Here is a 24190-nt window from a genome sequence, read left to right on the forward strand (position 1 = left end):
TTGTTAATAAGCAATGACTACATTAGCATGTCTTTCATACACTGTACAAAATACTTTATCATATATTCAAAATATGAAGTTATGAGCAAAATTTTGACTAATTCTCAGAACAATTTGTGTTGGGCAGCACAGTTTCTTTATAGACCACAAACCCAAGGCACAAAATCTAATTCCTGGGTAAAAAAATATATTTCTAATCGCAGGAGCTTGGAGGTCTTTAAAGATTTGGCGTTAAATACAAGGGTGATTTTTTTTCACATTGATATTTAAAGGCATCGTTTAACAATGAAAAACCGGAGATGCACGGCCCTACCTGTTATGAGTGTCTGTGAAATGGTGTAATATTGAAGCCCTAAAAAAAATATCACGCTTCAAACTGATCAAGAAGTGCCTCAAAAAAGTAAAAATCTCTGAGTGACCAGTTTTACCATACTCGTTTTCCCCAAAAGACTGTACATAGTGTTATGAAACCGTTAGGAAAACGCAAAATTTGGATTCGATTTCCAATCATAAATATCTTGATAATCAGACAGGCGATTGGCTTGTAAAAGTCATGGGGTTTCTGACTGACCTAAAGGTTTATAATTATCATTGCAGCATGAGCTAAATCCAGATTTAGTTTCAGAATCTGAGAAAAAGTTACTGGATCCCTTTAAGACTATTATATTGGGGGGGGGGGGGGTCCCAGAGGTCTTTTTCAGTTCACCAGAGCCACTCATACAGTACACACCAGAATGGGTCTGGAATGGTTCTGGAATGCAGACTACATACATGGACTCCACATGAATGTATCCTTTTATGAGAGCCTTGAAAGTTAACCTTTGACCTCGGTCTATTTGGCATTGATTTAGGAGGTGTAAGAATGCCTCGAGGTGCGTTCCCATTAGCCTGAACAAGCACCAGCTTGAGATGCTAGAACCATGTTAGGACAATCGGCGCTTCTAACAAAAAGAACTGGTCTGAACTCTAAATTTCATGTACTCCAATTGTATGTACATGTGTAGCCCAATTTGAGCGAATACCAGATAGCTTCAGGAGGTGGCCTGAGGTTCTGAGTATATCACTACCCAAGTGTATGCAGATTAATAATAATAATAATACATAACATTTATTAGGCGCTTAATACGGGTGTTTCTAAGCGCATCATTGTCAGACGTAAGATTACCAACTAAAGCTTAATATAAACACAAAAAATATAAATCTGTTTTTTATTCAATAAATCATGCATATTACCTGCCAACTTTCAAAATATTCAGTGAACAAGTCCCACTTTGCCTGGGATAATATCTTGAGCTAATTTCCTAAGCACAACAGAGAAATCACTCATGTTTCAATCAATTAATCTATCAAGGGAATGCAACTAAAACCATGTTTTTGTACAAATCATTTTATGAAAATGAAAATCGTATAACTGGGCGGGGCTTATACAGCAAGCCGGCTGTCATTTCAATTGACCACTTCAAACTTGTTTCTATAAACAACGTTTCTTTAAACGATATTGTTTTCAAGTCTGTACACTCTTTCCTTACAGAACTTGGGGCTAATGAAAACAGGGCTAGTCACTCAAAAACTAGAGAGATGTTTACAAAGTCTCTACAGGGATTATCTCTCCTCATGCGCCCCAAATATGGGCAAATTCTAAGCTTTGGCCTCTCACAGATGCAGAATGAAAACAACTTCATGAAGCCTTGTCAGTCTTGCAACTCTGGTTTGGGGGTGCCTTTGCAAAAGATACGTAGCACTCTCCTTTTTGAAAAAGATAATTAGAAAGAAGTAATGAGTGTAGAAACTATCATCTAAATTCATCATAACCAGCTTTTGATAAGTGCAATTTACTTGCTATGATTTGCATTTATGTTAATTCTGTTTTGACCAGAGCTCTTTTTCCCCATTTTTACATTTTTTTTTTAAACAGCATAACATTGTATCCCCTTTACACCAGTCTAATATTGACAGTAGTACATGTATAGCGGCTATAGCCCCAAGATATGACAGCAAAGTACACAGGTCTTGCCTGATGAGCCTGAGACAGCGACTAAATCTTGGTGTTTTCATACAAAATCAATCAATCAATACTCAACCGTATCTAGCCTGAACTTACATGTTTGTTTATGTCTTGGTCCATTAAATTGGTAATTAAACGGCAGAAACAGTGGTTAAACAACGTTCTGGTAGATTCTATTTGCTAAGCTGTACAGGTGTTCATACGTTTTCATGGTTGAAATTGATTATATTGGAAAAGAGTGTACTGTACGTGTGGTTGAACTTTGAAACACAGGAATCATATTCATTCTCAAATATAAATCTAAATATTAAGAGAGATTGCTAAGAAAGGAAAGTTTCAGGATCGTTACCAATCGGCAATATCATCCCTTCACCATCAATTTTATAATGAACATCATTGTCACCATCATTAACATCATAATCATTTTCACTATCGTCATCACCATCATCATCATCACCATCACAATCATCTTCAACTCCATCAACACTGTCATCATCAATCATCACCATCATCATTAACATTATCATCAACCATCTCCATTATCAATCATCACCATGATCACCATTGTCATCATCAATACATTCAACACCGTAATCGTCATCATCATCAACATCATCAACACTTCAATCAACATCATCACCATCATCATAATGATCATCAAAATAGAACTACATGTAGCAAGTCTCCTTTATGTATTATCATCATCATCATCATGATCATAATCATCATCACCATCAACATCAGCAACATTAATACCATCATCATCATCAATTTACCATCAACATCACTACATGGCATCAGTATCATAATCGACACAAGTAATCGCCAGACCAATTACTGAGTTAGCACGACCGATCTTCATATTTACTTGTCTGTCATTATCATTAATGCCATCATCATCATCATCAATCGCCACTACTAGTACTACTAACACGAATACCCCCACCATCTCCTACACTGCTGCCATCAAATATCCATTTCTCTGCATTGTTATTTACTGTCTGCTTTGCCTTAAAGAGAAAGGTGAGTTCTGGGAAGAGGTAAAAAATAATTTGTGAGCGTCATCATTGTTATTATGCAAGGGTGGAAGAACATCAGATTAAACATGTTCCCTGAAAAGCATGGCTCTTCAAATGCCTTCATATTCTAAATATGACTGAAACATCGTAAAAATTGGGGGGTAGGTTTTTTTCGCCATGTGCTCGTGTAGACCGAAAGCTTCAGTCTCTATACCGTCGGTTGTTCCACTGAGACTACGTCTGGCTCCACTAGACCTCCGGTTATAGAGACAGAACGATCGCCTATGCCAGCCTATGTTGAAGATATCACGGCTAGATTTTAGCCGTTAGGCCCCTCCCACAATCATGAACAAACTTGCCACGGCCGTATTGTTATGCCCCCAAAATCCCCCAAAATGTCATTTTACCTCGTGCATATCCAATTTTACATTAGGCCTAGGCTATAATACATCGGTTCCACTTACTAACTTGATTGAAATAATTCGTTTAATGGTCCCTTTTAAGGAAATTATGGGTCAAAATCGACATCCATGTTGAAAATCTTGCAAGCCGTGTTAAACTCTCGCTGCCGTCAATCTCATCCCTTCTAGTCTACGCCGAAGGCAAAATGATTATGAAGGAACAACCGACGGTATAGAGACTGAAGCTTTCGGTCTAGTGCTCGTGTAGTCCCATATACATCATTCTGTGTACAGTGCTTGTAACTTTGCCAAGATTTGGCCAAATTTCTCATCATTTTGATGATTCCAGAACCTTGCAATACACACGAATACTTATATACTAGATGATCAACCTTTTCTGATAGATTCCACACCGTTTCTTTCACAATGCTGTAAGGTTTTAATTTCACTGATCCAAGTGGTTACTTGTTTATTTTACACTGTACATTTAGCTTTCCACTCCGATATGCTTTAGCGCACTCCTGACCTACATTCATTCTCTCCTGTCTGCTAGCTCTTGGCTTCTATTGTTCTGTCCCTATTCATTCATCCTCATGCACATTACCTGCTATAGCACCACACACATACACACTCTTCCTTATCTCTTAGCTATTCAACCCAGCACACATGGCACATGGCACTCTATCTTTTACAAGCTTTTCTATTGGTTACCTATTTATTGTTCAATCTTGTGATTGGTTATTATTGTTTGATGGACTGCATGTCAGCCACCTTGGCAGCCATTTTGTGGTTGGAATAAAATCTAGTAGTGCAGCTCAAGTCCTCAACCATGTGAGACCACTTTTGTTTTGTGTGGGACTTTACAATGCAATCACATGACCAGAACTCAACTTTATCTTTAAGTACTGAACTGCCTACTCAAGACACATTTTTTATGTGATCCACACTTTGAAACAAACATGAACAATTTCTAGCATGTTTTAACTTCATATATTATAGGCCTAGATCTAGGCCTAAACTAAAGCTAGTCTAGTGCGAACGAAATTCACCAAATATTCCTTACCTGAATTAATGACGATAAGAAACTGAGTCTAAGGTTGAGAATGACGCAACTCGATGTTCAATCAAACAAGTGCTTGAATTTTATAATTCAACTTATTTACACTGGTACTGATCCCTTGCGCTGCTTGACTAGACTCTTGCCCGACACATGTAGCTCCTGGTTGACCTTAGCTACGGTTTGGCTTCGTGTTGTTTTTTACCCACTTCTCATGGAAATCCTTTTTTCATCTCTGACAGTCTCTGAGGTCACTGACTGATACTTTTTTATAGTTAGAAGTATATTTTGAGATAAATCGAGTCTCGCTCACCTGAACATGTAAAAAACAAGGTCAGAAATAGGTCCACAAAGAGCACTTCGTCCCAAATCTGGTAACTTATAGTCCTCCTCGTGTTATATTTAATTACTCGTACGAAAACAGCAGCAGACAACACGGGACTAGACTTGACTCCAAGCTAGCCAGAATCCACCGGGCAGTGCGGGTACGGCGTCGGGGTGCGGGTGCGGTGAGATGGTGGTCGTGGATGGAGCGAGGGGAAGGCATAGAGATATGGGGGAAGGCCAACTCTCGTATAGTCTACGTATACGCCCAGCTCTATACGCACATGTGCACGCTACTACTTTGTTTTGGTTCTATTGCGAGTAATGCCAGATGGCGCTGTTTAAATTGTAGCACAGTTGACAGTTGCAGCTAGCAGCAGCATAGAGAAGTCATTGTGGGACCCGCAACTTACTCTCGATTTCTGTAATTCATTTAACTTTTACATGTATAATCAATCTGAATTTCTTCTCTATTTTGTTCCGCTCAAGTTGTCTATTTATATGCAAAGTATAAGCTTGAAGATGGGGTGATAATAGTGCCCGATTGATTTTGAAATCGCTAAGACTGTTCCTTACAAGAAAAGTGCTTCAATGCTATTACGAAACGCCCCTTCTCAGGCTCTTTTTCACTCCCTTTTGACAAATTAAATAGATATATCTTGTTTTTGTTAAGTTCTATAGGTCTTTGCCTGTATAAAGGAATATAAATGAATACATTTGTGTCTGATCATGTTACACAAACCACATATGAGACAAATGTTTTACTCTAAAACGGATGAAATAATAAAAATGACAAAAGTCCCACAGGACCGAAATTTTCAGTCTCATGAGCCATCTGTCTAATGGGTTGTTTATATCTTTAATACTGACATATTTCCGACCAACTAAAGTGAAATGATACCTGCCTTTAAAGATATCGTTTAACAATGTTAAATCTGAGATGCATGGCCCTACGTGTTGTCAGTGCATGTCTGGGATATGGTGTATTACATTGAAGCCCTAATGAAAAAAAAAAAAGCGCTTCAAAAGGATCATGAAGTGCCGCACAAAAATAATAATCTTTCAGTGACCGGTTTAGTATACGATATCGGTACCCATTTCCTCCAATAAACTGTAGTGTTTTAAAAACCGTTAGGAAAACGCAAAATTTAATTTTGATTTCCAATCATAAATACTAATGCAGACAGGCGATCGGTTTGTAAAACTAATGGGGCTCCTGACTGACCTACTGAGGTTTATAACTATCATTGCAGCATGTGCTAAATCCAGGATTTTGTTTCAGAATCTGGGACAAAGTTACCCAGTCCCTTTAAGTGGGGAAAGTATTTGAAAGTAAAATAAAAGTTCCTTCAAGATTTTGCTCGTCCACAACACAACCTCTTCTGTAGCCAAACTTCACAAAATGATTGGAAGAAAAAAAACCAATTCCCGGATTAATCGATTGATTGCTTGCTGGCAATAAACGGTACATTCATGAAATACCGCTGCTACTATACGATAAGGCTATCTTATAAACAATATCATATCGAAATTAAAATTACAAAATGTACCTAGATCTTGGGCACATTCCCTCATCTCTCTTTGTGTTAAAAGGTACAGAAATGTGACGCATATTATACTCAACGTCATAACAAAAATGCCCGCTCCTTGCCACGTCATTACTTCGACTTCACTACCACTGAATGTACCTACACCCCCTAAAAAACACCTCTCCTTTCTCTCCTCTCTTGCTTGATCTATTTCTCATGTTTCTTTCCCTGCTTGGCTATCCATCTTGATCTATATCTCTACCTCTCATATGCTCTAAATCTCTCTTTCAAGCTTGTACCCGTTTCCATTTAGCTATCCATCTCAACTTGATCTCCAAAGCGCCCTTATAAATGCTTTCTCTCCTTCCTCCCACATACTGGTACATGATTATATTACATCTCTTATAATTATGATATAAATATCTTCTTTCTATTATCTTGTTCACTGTAGACAGTTATACCCCCCTTTCCTACATATCTAAACATCCCCCACTCCCACCCTCATTTCTCTTGCCCTTCCTCCATTAACCCCTTCACTCCCTTTATCCTCCACTCCCATGCACCCTCAACTCTCTCCCTTCCTCTCGTGATCCTCCCATTCCTCGATCTCTTCTCCCTTTCCTCCCTCATGCTCTTTCTTCTCTTTCCTGCCTCCATCTCCATGCATCCACATCTCTCTCTCCTTTCCTCCCTTCCCTCTATCCTCCATTCCCATGCACCCTCATCTCTCTCTCCCTTGACCCTCCCCTCCCTCCGTCTCTTCTCCCTTCCCTCCCTCATGCTTTTTCTTCTCTTTCCTGCCTCCATCTCTGCTCCCATGCACCCTCATCTCACTCCCTCCCTTCCCTTCTTTCCCTTCCTTCCTACCTTCCCCTCTTTCTGGATTCAAACCTTACAAATAAATCATGAATTAAGACTCGGAATAAGAAATACAAAAATAGTTTTATATTTGGCACATACTCTGTACAGATAAACATGGTATGCACAAACATGATTGTATAATGAACATATTCCAGATGTAATGACATTTCCATTTCAGTTAATTTGGTATTCTTTGCATATCATATAAATACAAAGCTGTAAACTTACAAACTATAAGATCATCTGATTCGAATAACAGTGATCAGATTTTCTTCTTAAAGTTAGAAACATTCTTTTATTGCTACATCTTTCTCATATAATTCATGTACCTTCAAAGAATATTGATTTGTTTGTATACACTGATAGAAAGTATGTCGTACAGTAAACACACACTGGTATGCCAGTTTGTATTGAAAAATGGTGATTTTGACATTTTCAACATGTCACAGAGTTCAGGATTTCAATGCATATATTTCCCTCCTATACAAGTAGCTCTTGGGATCAAGGCTAATATCAAATCACATGACCACTTTGTGCATATATGCAGGCCTTCAGCATAAGACACACAAAACTTGGTACACATCTACTCAGAGGCCTGATAGTTAAAATGGAAGAAGGAAAATACAACAGCACTATTAAGTACTGGAATAATCCTTGAATTGTGATATGTACATACATGTATTTGGTCTAGATATACTTTTCATTTCAGGAAGATAGACAAATTTTGTCTCTATTTATAGTATATACAAAGAATAAGAAAACAAAACTTGGTACATATCTACTGATAGCTAAAATGGAATAATACAATGAAGAAAAAAAAAACATTATCAAGTACTGGAATAATCCCTGAATTGTAGATATACCAATATATAATTGGGCTAAACATACATTATCACAGTTTCGCTCATTCCTGTCAACTTTTCACTTCAGGAAGATAGACAAATTCTATCTTTTTTTATAGCAAAAACAAAGCATTCAGGTAATAATGTTTAGGTAAGGTAAACGTAATATGATATATTTAATGTGTATGAATAAAACATTGCTATGTTGTGATATGAAGTACATTGAATTTGCTGTTTCATTACTAGTGTTAAATATTATAACTTTATCTTTACAGTATAAATATGCAAGGTCTGAGGTTGGAGTTGGAATTTTGGTTAGTGTAGGAAACCGATGCGGAACAACTGTCGCAGTAGCAAGTGTTGTACAACCCTCTTAGAGACAGTTCTATACGATAGAGCAGCACCTAATCCTGCTGTGCGATCTGGATGGTTGTACACTGCCATTGTCTGAGAAGTAATCCTCCTCGTCTGAGAGGTTATCCACCTCGTCTGAGACGTTGGCCTCCTCGTCTGAGACGTTGGCCTCCTCGTCTGAGACGTTAGCCTCCTCGTCTGAGACGTCATCCTCCTTGTGTAAGAGGTCAGAAGCATCCTCCCTGAATTCATGTTGAGGAAAGAAGATAAAATATAAGTTTTGGGGATAGAATCTGGGCCCTCTAACATATGAAATGACTGACAATCCAATCAATTGTAAAAATCTGTTGTATCTTCAGTTTGCTACATTTATTGTTTCTTAGTAAGCATTGATCTACATGTATCTGTAACATAAAATTAATGGTAAGTTGCTATTTATTGTAATGTAATGATTGATTAAAGGAGATACTTGTACCTTCAAGATTTAGGAGATAATATTAATTGTAAATATCAATGTTACAGGGCTCAGGTGCTGGGGTCTGGGGTGGTATTTTTATGCTAGTGAAAGAACGTTTCCTGTTATAGCAAAGATTAACAAGAAAAGTCATTTGTTAATTGCTACACAAAGCTGGCATTTAAGAGATAAATCTGCACCAGCACCTACATTTAGTGTCTACTCCATGCAATCTCAAGTCACAATAATGAACATACTTTTCACTTTTTAAACATATAGACAACATACAGTATAGTTTTCAGAATACGGGCCCAGAATACTAAGTATATATGTATTTGGGTTATTGTGGACAATAAGTCAATATACTAAAAAAGCTGAATATTTGCAGCAACTAGCTGCATCATAATAACTTTGGGTGGCCTTGCATTTCGTAGATACTTGAAAGAAATGAGAAGAGGCAAATGTGCCTGATAAAAAGTAAGCCATAAAAACTGATATCTTTGCTTGATAATATACAAATGATGCATGCGAATGAATTCATTATAATTATGATCTATCTCCTCTTGAGTTGCGGCTGTATGCATCTATTGTACGCAACTGTCAGGCTGAGTACGATGGGTGTATAAACAGCCTTAACAAGACCCTGTAATGAAGGAATGAAAACATCCATCTTAGTTTTATACAAGAAAAAGCATAGATCCTTGTAATTTGATGTAAAAAGACTTTATTTAAAGATGATTTTTAGTGATCATCATTTTCAAATAAACCACAAGCGTAATATGCTTAATTTAATCCACACACAGTATATAAAGCATATTAAACTCTACATGTACTGCTGCACATTGTGTACTTAAAGATCGTTTAATAAATAGTCCTGGGAACTATTGCATGCTTTTTAATGGAAAAACATGTGATAGTCTCAGTGGATGAATCACATGTGACCGCGCTCGACCAATCATTTGATTAGGATCTAGGAGTAAGTTGTATAGCAATAAAATTAATTTGTAATTTATTTTGTTTAATAGTTGACTTACCGTCTAAAGTCAGTGAGTGACTGCAGGAATGAATCAAAATCCGCTTGGGGAACTCCATTGAACCTGAAATTTCCATTACTGATTTGAGGAAAAGAATCCTGAAAAGAAATATATGAGCATGATTGGTGATAGTGATTCATGTAGTTTCCCTCCATTCCAGTCTGGCTGACATACTTTAACATACATGTACATACCAGGTCAGTACTCTCTCTGGCATATAGACTTAGTATCCTTGTTATGTTGACAACTCCTATATGCCCCCCCCCCCACCCCTCCCCACCAAATACACACACATTCAAAAGAGCTATGTTGATTGAACTGGTCAATATTTTCAACAGAACTTTATGCTGACACCCCATCCTCCCTGATCATGCACATGCCCAAAACAAAAAGAACAAAAAAACAACAAAAAATCTGTGCTTAAAATAAGTACACTGTGATCAAGATCTCCATCCTTGTTTAGTGACTATTCAATTTGACGTATACTCTCAGACCCATGATGACATTATTCAAACCTTATGAATTGATTTGAACTATTTGTATCTATTAGTCTTTAGAGTACTTCAGTGATCTGTTTATACTGAAATTGTATTATTGCGTAACTAGTAACACAACACTCTCCCCCCCCCAAAAAAAAAAAACTAGATGGAATTCGACTGCGCGCAGTCGAAAATGATGCCTCCGTCATAGAGCAATTTTACAAACCAAAACAGAAGAAATTTTTCGAATTCAAGTTCAATTGTAATTCATTAACAGGTTCTCAGAATATCGTGATTACAAGCAATTTCTCATATACATATATGACCCTTTGATCTTTGACCTCATATCCCTAAAATCTACTCAGTTCATTGGCTCTGCAAGATGTCCTGAGTTAAATAGTAATCCATCTGTCAGTTCTAATGAGAATGCGTTCACAAGCTATTTTGCATACATAATGAGCCCATGACCTTTGACCTTATGAACCAAGAATCTACTCAGTTCATTGGCTCTGCAAGTAACATACATGACCTAATTTTGGCAGGAATCCATCAATCGGCTCTTGAGATAACGCAATCACAAGCTGTTTTTGCATACATAATGTGCGCTGTGGCCTTTGACCTTTGACCTCGTGACCCCAAAATCTAATCAGTTCATCGGCTCTGCAAGTAACATACATGACCTAATTTTGGCAGGAATCCATCGATCGGTTCTTGAGATAACGCGATCACGAGCTGTGTTTGCATACATAATGAGCCCTGTGACCTTTGACCTTTGACCTCGTGACCCCAAAATCTAATCAGTTCATTGGCTCTGCAAGATACATACATGACCAAAGTTTGGCAGGAATCCATCAATCGGTTCTTCAGATAACGCGATCACAAGCTGTTTTTGCATACATAATGAGCCCTGTGACCTTTGACCTCGTGACCCCAAAATCTAATCAGTTCATCGGCTCTGCAAGATACATACATGACCAAAGTTTGGCAGGAATCCATCAATCGGTTCTTCAGATAACGTGATCACGAGAACGGGACGTACGTACGTACAGACGTGTGTACAGACGTACGGACGGACAGACGGACAACCCGAAAACATAATGCCTCCGGCTACTTCGTAACTGAGGCATAAAAACTCCTTAAACTCATCTCCAATGCTGCATGTGTACCTGAATTCATCATGGCATGGATATAGAGTACAAACACACATACATACCTGTAAGGTTGACGCCTTTGCATTCAGTGTAGAATAGAACTCCTCCTGGAACTCCTTTCCACGTATTGACAGGTCAGTCAGGGTTGGCATGGAACACAAAGCATCTACTAGGTAATGTGAAGAGGCTGATGTTGGACACCTAACATCATCAAGCCTGACAGTGTGGACCTACATGTATACAAACAGTGATACATACAAGTACATTACCAGAGTACACGTTTTCATTGAATTACTGCAAATATAACTGGGTGCTCTGATATACATGTATGTGTATGGCTATGCTGAGGTGACAAATGCTCTGGGCTTTTGTTAGTCACATATATATATATATATATAGGATTTGGATGAGACCTGCAAATAGGCTTGAGCTTAGGTTTAGCGTTTCAGTTAGGTATAGATTTTGGTGCAGGGTTAAGTTCAAAATTTGGTTAGTTCAGGGTAGCGGGCGCAGAAAATTGTCATCAGAGCATGCATTGTAAAAGAATAGGACTGACTTTTATTATTACAGCCATAGTACATTTCATTACTGCATATTCATCAGAGTAAATGCATCCATCTAAAATATTTATCAACAAAACACAGTATGCTGAGTAAAACCCAGCTCATCTTGAACGTAACTATAATATGAAGGTTACGTTAATTTGCCAAATGGATTTTCAACTCCATTCATTTACATATACTTCTAGATCGACATGTATGTTCCTCTTTATATAACTTGCGTGTACTAGCTGTCATCATGTGATGAGGCTGGTGTGGGGCACTCAACATCATGAAGACAGAGAGTCTGGATCTGTACAGAACCTGACATAGGTTTAACGCTGGCAGATGAAAGGGAGGGGGTGGAAGTTTGTAAACATGTGGTGAGAGACCACATCATTGAAAGATTCTTTTGGGGGCTTGTGTTCATTTGCTCAAGAGTAGTTTCTGCATCCTTTATTTACTTTTATAAGTTAAATCAGACACATAGAATGTGTATTATTTATATGTTGGAAAATACTTAGCACCTTCAGGTAATTTTTATGTACATCATAGTTAGTAAGATCAAAAAAGGATGAAAATGTAAGTCCTTTGACAAGAGTCAGGGATGGATAATAGGAGATGACCATACTGAAGATGTCAGTAAGAGGAAGATCAGGAAGTCCTGAGCGTAGGAGGGAATTGCAGTGATTCTACTGTATTTTAGAGGTATGTGAATTAAATGCAAATCTTCTCAGTAAAATATTCAGTATAGCACCTTTTCATTGTAATTCAAAGATTTAGACCAGCATCACTAAAGATAATATTCTATTAGATAGTTTAAAGCATGATCATTTTATGTACAAGCGTAAAATGATTATGATGATGATAATAATAGACGTTATATTGTACATGAAAGTGGTCTAGCTTGAGAACATATACATTCCTTACTATAATTTTCCTTTGTGGCTCGTATTATATTGCCTGCTATGTTTTAAATAATTTGTATGTACTATAGTTCTGTTGAATGAAGACATAATACCAACAAGCAACAACAAAATAGCTGGATACCTAGGGGGCAAAACCCAATTTTTTTTTTATTTTTTTTTTTGGGGGGGGGGTTGAGATATTATATGGGATGTTGCAAAAGGTCGGTCGGTATGAATGTGTTCAGGGGACCTCCCTGCACAATTTCTAGGTGGACTCCCTTGACAATATTTTGTTGGAAGAAAAATAGTCAATAGTTAGAAGATAATTTTTAACAGAACATTATTTTATCATGTATGTGGTATCATACAAAAGGAAATTAAACTATCTACTCGATGATACCACATTTATGATGATTGAATTTACTTTTTACATACCAATTTTGGGCCAATTAAAAAATGATTTCTTAACATTTTTTCCAAAAGTATGAATTGCACTAAATAACATATTTCTCCATATTTCAACAACTTTTGAAACTGAAGAATTAAAAATATATAGAAAACTTTCCTTTTATTAGTTAAATATGATCTGAAAATGAACAGGTTTATTGCTTTTTATGTAAAAAAAGCTACAGCGTAGCAAAGTTCATCCTTTGATATTTAGCATTTTGGACAATATGCACAGGTCAGTTCGCTGATGATACGTTTAATGCGCATCGTCATTGCCGCATATGTGTCAGATTTGACCTTGCAATTGAAACGCTTTTCTCTACTTACATTTTATCTTTGTTCGTAATGATTGAAAGGACAGTGAACAGGGAAGGGTTGGGCTGGGTGATGGGGAGACACAAGGGGCAGGGGCAATTAATAAATCCCCCAACAAAATTAGCAATTATGAATTGTAGTCAATACAAATTGTGTTAGGTAATTGTAGAATCTTTGTTTTATATGACATGGTCACATAAAACATAGAATCATGTCTGGACTTACAAATATTTAAATGAAGTTCTATAAATGACTTAACAGAGCTGTTAGCAATATCAGTGCATTAAACAGTCCACACATTTTGGATCATGCATGATAACATTGTAATTATATAATCTGCAATTAAAAGTTGTGAAATGAAGTGAGAGACAGGAAATCAAAAATTACATGTACATTTCAACTAATACAATAATGAAGACAACTATAAGAAACTTCCTAACCAGCTTGTGCCTTTTAGTATGAGGTTTAAATTTCAGTTGCAGGTTTGAGGATGTAGTAAGTTTGCTGACTCAAAATAAATCAAAATATTTCTACTTCATAGCAAACTTTTGGATTATTTATAAAATATTATCTAGCAGCTTATTCTAGAATTTTCCTATGTAATGATCTGGCATCACTACGGAGCAATCATGAAGATTCTTCTCACGGACTCTGTATAACAACATTACCTGATGTAAATATAAGAGCAAGTGAACCTTTATCTAAATATTTTGTTTGACTTGTTCCACTTGAACACTTGTAGATTAGAATAAACCTTAATATTATGTAGCATCAATTTTGTTCTATTCTTGTGTTATGGATCTCAACACTTAAATCAGATTTGCAACCTTTTGTGATGACTTACATGTTTGATACATCCAATACGACTGTTAATTTAATACATATTACCCACATCTTACTCTTGTTGTATAATTGATAAGAGGGTAACATTAACTAAAGCAACCTCATACTAGATGAATTTCAGAATTCCTGTGTCTGTCTTTTAAGATCTTACAAGAATTACAAGAGTAAAATTGTGCCTGCTAATATTAAGTAACATTTCTAAGTTAGGTATATATCAAATATGAATACAGTGCAACTATTATTAAAATGATACACCCCCTCTATATTATACATTCCTACAGCAAGATGAGTAACCAGCCAAGAAAACGTGTGGCAGATAGTGCCATGTCCATGAAGCATGTGCCTGCTAAGAAGTCTTCCAAAGATATGAGCACCGACTACACAAAATGCATCATATGACTACAAGAGTCTGTGATGAGCCTTTATTCTTCATCCGGTTAACAACATATCCGAACCTTATACAAGCCATGTTAGCCTGGCAAGATGGAGTATTTAACAGAATTCACACCAAGTCTGCATCAGAAACCTGGTTGGAGGAAAATGTACATACATGACAAAAGCTACCAATGTGATGACAAAAAAAACGTCTTGCTGATAACCTGAGTACACTAGATGAGTCTCATGCAGGATGCAGCTCATCGCAGTCGATGCAACCTATCAAGTTAACCAGCTAGAACACTGATAGTTTTTAAGCAAAGAAGACATGTGTAATTTGCAATAAGAAGTGGCTAAAGGGAAAGGAGCCAGTGTGTAAGGTATCAAAAAAGAACAGTCAACTGTCAATGGAGGAAATAAGGGCGAGGAAGCTGGGCAGATGACATTTTACGGAGAATGATGGGGACAGGGACATGTACGACATGTATGAAAAAATTTAAGGCTTTTCGCATTTATTCTGGTCGGTCAGAGTTAAACCCTTATGATGTTGCATTCAGCCGACTAGTAGATGAGCTGGAAGCTCCTCTTTTCCTTGATCTGTGCAGATTTCTTGTAGAATCACTCAACGATAGGTACCGAGACATTCTTGAGGCGCTTGGTTTTGATAAACGAGATCAAAGCCGGGCAAATGTCTTGAAACAGACATTACGTGAACATTATGGGTCACTTATTTCAGTCCTCAATCAAACAAAAGGTTCAGGATTTAAATCTGCTTCCACAGTACAACTTGGTGACGTACTGAACAAAGTAGGGAAGGAGATGATATCGAGGAAAAACACCATACACTCCTGCAAGCATCAAAGATTCTAAGAGCAGATTGTGAAAAGTGTAAGAAAGAGACTCATGAGAAAAATTCAACCGAAATTGCCTTCACATCTGCATACAATATAGTTCCGGACTCACTTTTCAACTTCAAAGCAATGCTTCTTAAAGGCCATATGCCAGAATTGTACTGGAGACTGGAAAGTCTGATGACTTCTTCAGATGGCCAGGCTGAGGATGTTTTGCTTATGTGGCGCCTCGGTAGAATGAACACAACTTCGCAACTGGTGGATGCTCCTACAGATTTAGAAGCAGGACTTCCGGGCTTTTCTGCATTCTATGCTGACCTCCATCCACATAGACAGGCAACCATCATTGGCTATCTTCCTCTGATCCCATCTTCTCCAACTGCCTCTACTGTACTAAAGGAAATGATGATTCGACTTGTCAGGACATCACATGCATGTGGCGACAAATACACAATTATCACTAAATATCAGGCTACTTATGAGCTCGCTGTAGCCATCAGAGACAAGCATAGTAGGGAGTTCAGTAATGTGGTCTTACTACTGGGTGGCTTTCATCAACCTCACAACTACATGAAAGCAGTTTGGAAGATCATTAGGGCGGCAGGTGCAGAAGATCTTCTTGTTGCAGCTGGTCTGTGCCAGGAAGGGGCTGCCAAGAAGATGTTTGGTGAAAAAACCGACTACTAACAGTAACAGGCCATACATGCCCTCAGAACCTGAGCAAAGCTATGTGGCGCCTCAACTAGGAAGCATTCAAGACATGGGCAACAGACAGAGAAACAGCCTCAGGTGGAATATGATTTGAAAATGCTCTTTGAAAAAGACATCACTGCCACTGAAAAGTTGCAAATGCATGAATTCCCATGAACAGTTATCAGCCCTGTGAGAACAGATGGTGCTTTTCCCAGAATCAATGGTTGAGAAACCAACAGCAATCCTCTGGTCCACCTTCCTGATTATGTCAGATGTTTTCATAGATTTATCTACTACCAGCAAGAAGCTGACTGGGAAGGACACCTCTATGAATCATATCGAATGCTACCTTACCTCACAGCAGCAGGATATTACAAATATGGGCAGCAGTCTCTGCCTCTCTATCTTGATGAGATGAAGAATCTTCCTGAAACAGCCCCTGATGTACATGAAGCACTTATGGCGGGTGCATTTGTTGGAAGGAGAGCAGATGGCAAGCACAATTGTGTTTTTCCTGACATGCTTCTTGAACGGACTTGCAATGCAGATGCCAAGGAAGCTAGGGGTCTTGACGGAATTACACTAAACCCTGTCGCACGGATGAAATGGGTTTAAACAAAACCCATCACTGCATCTGTCTCTGCACAGTCAAAATCAATGCTGCATTTTCATTCACCCAGCCCTCACCCAGCCCTCACCATGAATCTGGTGTATGTCGAGTAACAAGGGATGCAGAGATGGTCATCAAGGTAATGGCAGCAGTCGAGACGAATCAATCCAGTGCAATCACGACATCCCTGATAAATGTGGCAACTGGGCAATGTGCTGATTGCAGAGTTTAGGACAACTTGAGCAGTGTTAAACAAATAGGCCTGGAGGCACTGTCTCAATCACTGTCCAGTCTTCAGAAAAAGACAAGTATTATCAAGCTGAACACGTTCCACACACAAAACGAGAAACAAAAGAAGTCTAGGCCCAAAACAGCTAAATCAGGGAAGAGTGATGAAGTAACTGCACTTCTGAGTATGACACAGATCATTGCTAGTCGTGGAGAACTATCAGCCATGCACAAAGAAGGCGAAGACCTGATGCATGGCTGATCTTCAACGAAACGGAGTTAAGTCTTTTGACAACTCTGTTTGTTGCTACGGCAGGTAGCCAGTGAAAACAAACTTGTTTGATCAAATTATGGAAATGCAAGCATTACTTTAAACAAACAGAACTTTGTTATTCCTGGCTCATTTTTCCTGATTGAGGCGTCATATTGTGAGCAGAAATTTCTAGAAATGTGATTTTCTCCTTGAAATTCAGATACCGCCCGCCAAATTACTTTTTGGTTTCCTCTCTTCAAATTGCTTTTAATCACTCATGCGTGAAATATGCATCATATGAGTTGCATTAAATGAAAGAGGAGGATCTAAGCTTTCCAAATATGTGTCATTTATTAATTATAATTGTGATTAAGTTATGATAAAACATCAATAGTTCTCGGTTTCGTTTTTTCTGGGACGCACTGTATATTACTTTAGAACATTCTCAAAATTGTTGCTTTGACTTCACAAACTTTGGTCCAGGATCCACACTACAGACTGTTGTATAGTCAAAACTAAATTGTAAATAGAAACCCTGACATGATGATGGAAATTTTGAATTCAGGTTAGTGCAACATGTCATGAAAGAAAATCAGAAGGATGTTAAGTGAACACTAAATAGAAATAAAAACTTGGTGATAAAAACCCTTTTTGATATGTATCAAATTATTTGAACACTTTGCATGTATATCTGCAAGTTTTGACTCCAGCTATGCATTTTCCATTCAATACATCAAGTTTGCACCCGTAAATTATTATGGTTACTGATCCCTAAACCAAAAATTCAGGGGCAGCAATATCTTGTCACGGCGGAAATGGGGGGGGGGGGGGGGGGGTGCGATATTTTAGGAAGCTCTGCAACTGAAGGGGAGAAGGTTACCACCCTCCCCTCCCTTTTCTCCACTATGATTTCATATTTTGTTGTCAGAAAATTTTGCAACGCCCCAGTGTAAATCTTACTGGGAGGTTGCATAGTGACAGAATGACAAAAACAATGCACTTTTTAGTTTTTAACTCTGCATTTTAGAGCACTTTCAATCAACATGAATATCAGGATGTGATCTTGATTTCTATACAATTTTGTCTGTCTCTAAATTGGTATAAGCAGCCTTAAAACCATCATTTTGATAATGATTCTACATCCCCCCTAAATATCAGTGTGGGAGAGAAACATTTCCATGAAAGTCCCCCCCCCCCCCTCCCGTACCCTATAAAACACCGACCATGCAATTCGCAGTATAGCCAATTAATGTTTTAGAGTTTACATTATCAATCACTTAAAAGACAAGATCGATGTCATACTAACTTCTGCAGTTCTGACATCTTTGAAGCCTATACCATTTCATATTTGTTTTAAGTCAAAGTTTACTACGTTTAGGAATGTAGCGCTCTGTGTGTAGCTAAGATATTTCTAAATTTAGAGTAGTAAAACTTTGTATTTTGTTACATTAACTAATTGTTTATTTTATCTTTTCTATTTATTATACTAAATTGTTCAGACGAGAACAAACCACACACACAATGAAAATTCTGAGAGACCCCCCCCCCCCCGATGAGTACATGTATACATTTCATATGAGAAAATCCATGCAGTATGATGCAAATATCAAACCACCAAGATTTGTTGGAATATAATGACAAGATGTTGTAGAAACATTTAAAGAATGAAATTAATAGAATTTAAAGATAATAAAAAACATGTATAAATATTTCCATTTCCAAACAGTACAAAGAATTAAGAATAAAGTGTATATATCAAAATATAATTTTAAAAATAAATCTATAATGAAATACACATGAAAGAAGAACCCCTCCATCACGTCCAGGCCGTTCCTTTGTTATTTATCTTCATCATCACTTGCAATCCTTATTTCCTCTTTACTTTTATTTGTCAATTAGAGAAAACCACTCATACTCCTCTTTCCTCTTTATATTTATTTGCCAACTAGAGAACACCATAAATTCCTGACCCAACTTAATTTTTTTCTCCGGCTGTAATCACAGTGATTTTCCAAATTTTCAAGCGATTGATGTTCTGCGTCTTGTCAAAGCGCCCCCATAGGCTAGACTACGGCATTACAATGTGTTTTTTCACTCACCTTGGACTTGTTTCCTTCTTTAGCAAGAACTGCATAGAAGTCACTGTGCAAGGCAGCTCCGTGTAGTGTAACATGCTTTAGAGAGGACACAGAGCATATAATCTCTGCCATATGATGTGATATAATTGGTCCAAATTGTCCATGTATCCCATGATCAATCTTAAATCGAAAGCAAAAACAAGCAAAAAATTAAAAAAAGAGAAAATCCATTGATAAAGTTTAAGACCACCATGCTTCTGTCACTCGGCCTGCATTAAGAATGTCTCATTGAATGATTACAGAATGTGTACTTAATACAGTGGTCGATATCATCAGAGTAGTGCTACAAAACCTATATGATCCCAAATTTATTTGCAAAGGAAGGCCTGCTATAACATTTTATCTGCAATGCAGTATGGTAAAGAAAGGCCATTTTTAAAGACCCTAAATTATTCCGTTCATCAAAATCTGAGCATCAAATTATCAAGAGAACTGGTTGCAGCAAAACTGAGGTGTAGGATACCATTTCAAGCAGTTTATTTTCTGACCAAAAAAGGGTTGGTAGTCCAATAAAACTAATTCAAATAGTAATGTTGATATTTATCATATGCCTATAGTGATGGGTATATGAAATGATACTGCCAAAAGTATTATCATAATATATGTTTCACATCAATCCCCCCACCCCCTCCCCTCCACTACAAAAAAAATAGACAGTCAATAATCATCATTGCTGGTAGTATATATCCACTTAAAATATTATTAGTGTAAAATATTGTACTAAAGACATCTCCTTGAAGACTAGTGCAAATTTGTTAATAATGCTTCCTTCTCATCTCTTTCTTTCTCTCCTAAATGTTGTTTTGTTTATAAATTATTTGAAACTTTCTTAATTTGATTTTGTATTGTGCTCAGTCTTTATGTCCATGCCACTTTTATTTACAAAAATAATCTGTCATTGATTTTATATGTGTTGTTTAAAAAGGGAAAAACAATTTATTTTATTTGATTATACAGATAATCAGGTATAAGGTCATGGATGTAAGAGAGTGGAAAGTAGGCATATTAAAATTACATGTACCTGGAGTACTGGTCAAACATGATCTGAAATGGTCATGTCATGTGAATGATATTATGTCAAGCAAGCAAGCACAAAACTATAAATGCTCAGAATTTTAAACGGATTAAAACTTCCAGCAAATGATCTATTATGTGTCTACTGTTCTTAGTTTGGCCCGTGGTAGAATTGTGCCCCTGTTTGGCACTCTGGGCTAACTGAAAATCAAAGTAATCAGATTGAAATATTCAAAAAATGAGTGTGCTGCCTTTTGCTTGGACTGCACTAATGTGCTTACCAACATGCTCTCAAAGAATTGGAACTACCTACTCTAAATGAAAGGAGAGAAAACCTAGCATCGAGTCTGGGTAAAAGATTGACCAGCCCATCATCAAAATTTCACCAATGGCTTCCCCCCTTCCGATCAACTGTACAATGTCGATTATTTCAAAATGGACAAACCTATTCCGAAGTCTTTTGTAAAACGGAGCGCTACAAAAGAAGTGCTCTCCTCTACCTCATCATAGGCTCTTGAATTTAAATTTAAAGTAAAGGGGGGTGGGAGGAGGGAGCCATAAATAAATCTGTTGGGCAATATACTTAGGGAAAACTACCCGCAAAATCCCATTATCCTCAGTTTAATGTGTTTATCTTGTCATTATTGTCAATTATTTAGTGTTAACTAGATTATTATACAATGTTATGTACAATTTTACACGACATTCAAGCCCTGCAAAAAAATTTGATGCACTTTATCAATATTTACCAATTTGACGGTTTGTAATTATGCAATATTTTGTACTCTTTTTAATACTCATACCGTTGATTAGAATTATATTCCCTTTTGAATTTATCATAAATACTTTAAACCTTGAATTAAACCAAATACCTGTAACCAAATTATTGATATATCTGCCGACAACCCACAGGCAAGAGAGAGAGCGAGAGAGGGAGAGAGAGAGAGAGAGAGAGAGCGAGAGAAGGGGAGAGAGAGGGGGAAGAAGAGGACAGATAGAATGTGGGAACGATAGACATAATTTATTGATCAAAAGTGCAATTTAATTCTCTCCATGAATTATGTTTCATGACTTATATTTGTTCTGTTTCTGTTTTTCTTAAATTATTTAATCTACAGTGTTCTATGTACCATGAGTATCATCTGGCTTTTGGAAATTCTTACCCTATTTAGTATTGTATTTTATGTAATTTTAAAACATGCTTGTAAAGTGTGAACAATTCAGCCATTGGCTGCTAATCATATTTTGTTTAATACCATGAATAAATGAATAAATAAAAAAACATTAAATAGCCATTCCTAAGAAAAAATGTATGTCTGTAGATGCCTGTTGGGGTTTGCAATTGAAGGGGAAGTCCACCCTGATATTAAGTTGGTTTTAATAAAAGTACCTGTAGGAAAAGAAGAGAAACAAATTATTGAAATTTTGAGTAATATTTGATTAAAATAGGAATATTTTGAATTTTAATTCATTTTAATAATTTTTGGCTCAAACTGTCACTGACCTGTTTTTCTCATTTTCTGCTTCTATTCAAACCAACTTAATATCACGGTGGACATCCCCTTTAAATTATAATACTTATTAGTGTATGTAAGATTTTGAACTTACCACATCTTTATATACACCTAGCCCAGTGAATACATAACCTGCCATGGTGTGTGCTGTCATGGATGAGTCTATTGACAGAAATGACATTCGACCCCTCGCCAAGGCTGCAGTATCTAGGTCCTGACTCTCAAAGGATACTTCAACCAACAAATCCACATTCGAGCTGCCTCGGATGTCACCCTGTACCATGCATTTCATGACATGGTGTGCAATGGCTTTGTCCCGTGATACAGTGAAGTACAGGAGATACCCAAACTCTTCCTTTCTAGGCAGCACTACTTGCTCAATCAGTCTGTTGAATTCATTGTGATCTAATTCAAACAGGGAAGCAAGATGGACCCCAGCCATGTACTCCTGAAAGAGTTTGTGTGGAAAGAAGATAGTAGACTGCAGGTACTTACTGCTCTTATCATATAACGATGACAATTTTTTCTCCTGAGACAACACCCCTACTCTACAAGCTGTTTCAATGGAGTCTGAGCACTGTTCAAAATCACCTTCTTTGAAACTTAGGGTGTTTTCTTGTAGCCCGGTGAAAGCAACTTTGGCAACTGGTTCCATGAGCTTCTCAATTTGAGAGCGAAAGGCTTGGAAATCTTGGCTGTCTAAATCTGTGATCTCTTTCTGAGCATAATGCACCTTCAAGAATTCAAAGATTTCATCAAATATTTGAGAAAAAGTTTGTAATGACTTCAACTTTTCTTGTTTTTCGTCACCAAGTTCTCTCCACATAAGACAGAGCATAGCTATGTAGATAGGATACGGGGCCATATTCTCAGATATGATGACATTGTCTTTGGTTAATTGGATAAGCTGATCTGCTTTGGCCCCATCATCTTGAAAGTACTTGTGAATGTACACCTCCACATTCTCCTTACTAAACCCTTCTACAAACATGAAAGTGTACAGTTTCCGTAGACTATTGTCCCATCTAATCTCTTCGACCTTCCATGGGCGACTTGTCACAAACACCGGGCAAGCAGCAAGCTCATCTGAACTAAGAATGTCTCTAAGTGCAATGCCACCTCTGTCTGAAGCACTTCCACTTGCCTCTGCACTGTGGACCCTTGGCTGCAAAGTGTCACTTGTTAGGGTTGATGACTTTGGCTGGTGACATTCTGACTTTGTACCAGCTTTCCTTTGCTGTATAACCTTGCCATCAAGCTCATCTAATCCATCAAACGCAATGAATACATCTTTTGGATTTGAACGGATGTACTCAGTGATCTGGCAGGCTGTTGCTGGATTGTCCTTGGAGAGATAGAACTTGACAATCTCACCGATCGTGTATTGTTTGGCTTCACGAAAAGGGATAACAAGTACCCACGAGAACTTTGGGAGAACAGGATTCTCAGTTATCCAGTCCCAGGCAATCTTAGAACAGAATGTTGTCTTTCCAGCCCCAGCCTCTCCCTGAATCATGATCCGCTTGGGAAACTCTCCATTGACTTTGTGATTAAAGAGATCCCTGTACGTAAGTGGTCGCTTGCCTTTACGATATTCCTCTTCCAGGACAAGGTTAACAAACATGTCGTCAAATTGCACAATGGAATCAGGGTCGAGAGGATCAGCTCTGATCTTACAGAAAGTTGTCCGGTATTTGGATTTCAAATCTTCTGCACATTTCTTGATCAGGTCAGGAGAAAGTGGTTGAGTCTGTGATCCTGACATCGTAGCAGGTGCACCTATAAATTTAAGAACAGAAGTGTGAAAACTTTTCTGTCAATCAAAATGTTTCATTTGAGGATAACATACACATGATACCTAGGGGTCAAAACCCCATTTTGGGGGGTTTTGAGACATGGCGTATTGTAAAAGGTCGTTTGGTCTCAACGTGTGCGGGGGACCTCCCTGCACA

The 24190-nt window shown here is 37.6% G+C and overlaps 1 protein-coding gene across 1 annotated transcript in view; it reads right to left on the reverse strand.

Annotated features, from left to right (window-relative positions):
* Positions 1–8159: 8159 nt before the first annotated feature.
* LOC105440660 overlaps positions 8160–24190 on the reverse strand; it is a 31815-nt gene continuing 15784 nt past the window's right edge. The window contains exons 4-8 of the mRNA XM_030978035.1: positions 22333–24017; positions 19672–19830; positions 11573–11740; positions 9881–9978; positions 8160–8634 (exon numbers count right to left, since the gene is read on the reverse strand). Coding sequence (XP_030833895.1) covers positions 8424–8634; positions 9881–9978; positions 11573–11740; positions 19672–19830; positions 22333–24017 — 2321 coding nt within the window. The 3' untranslated portion in view covers positions 8160–8423. The remainder of the gene's footprint in view (positions 8635–9880; positions 9979–11572; positions 11741–19671; positions 19831–22332; positions 24018–24190) is intronic.

Source organism: Strongylocentrotus purpuratus, unplaced genomic scaffold (assembly GCF_000002235.5).
Source record: "Strongylocentrotus purpuratus isolate Spur 01 unplaced genomic scaffold, Spur_5.0 spur5_scaffold_1, whole genome shotgun sequence".
In the NCBI taxonomy this organism is placed as follows: Eukaryota; Metazoa; Echinodermata; class Echinoidea; order Camarodonta; family Strongylocentrotidae; genus Strongylocentrotus; species Strongylocentrotus purpuratus.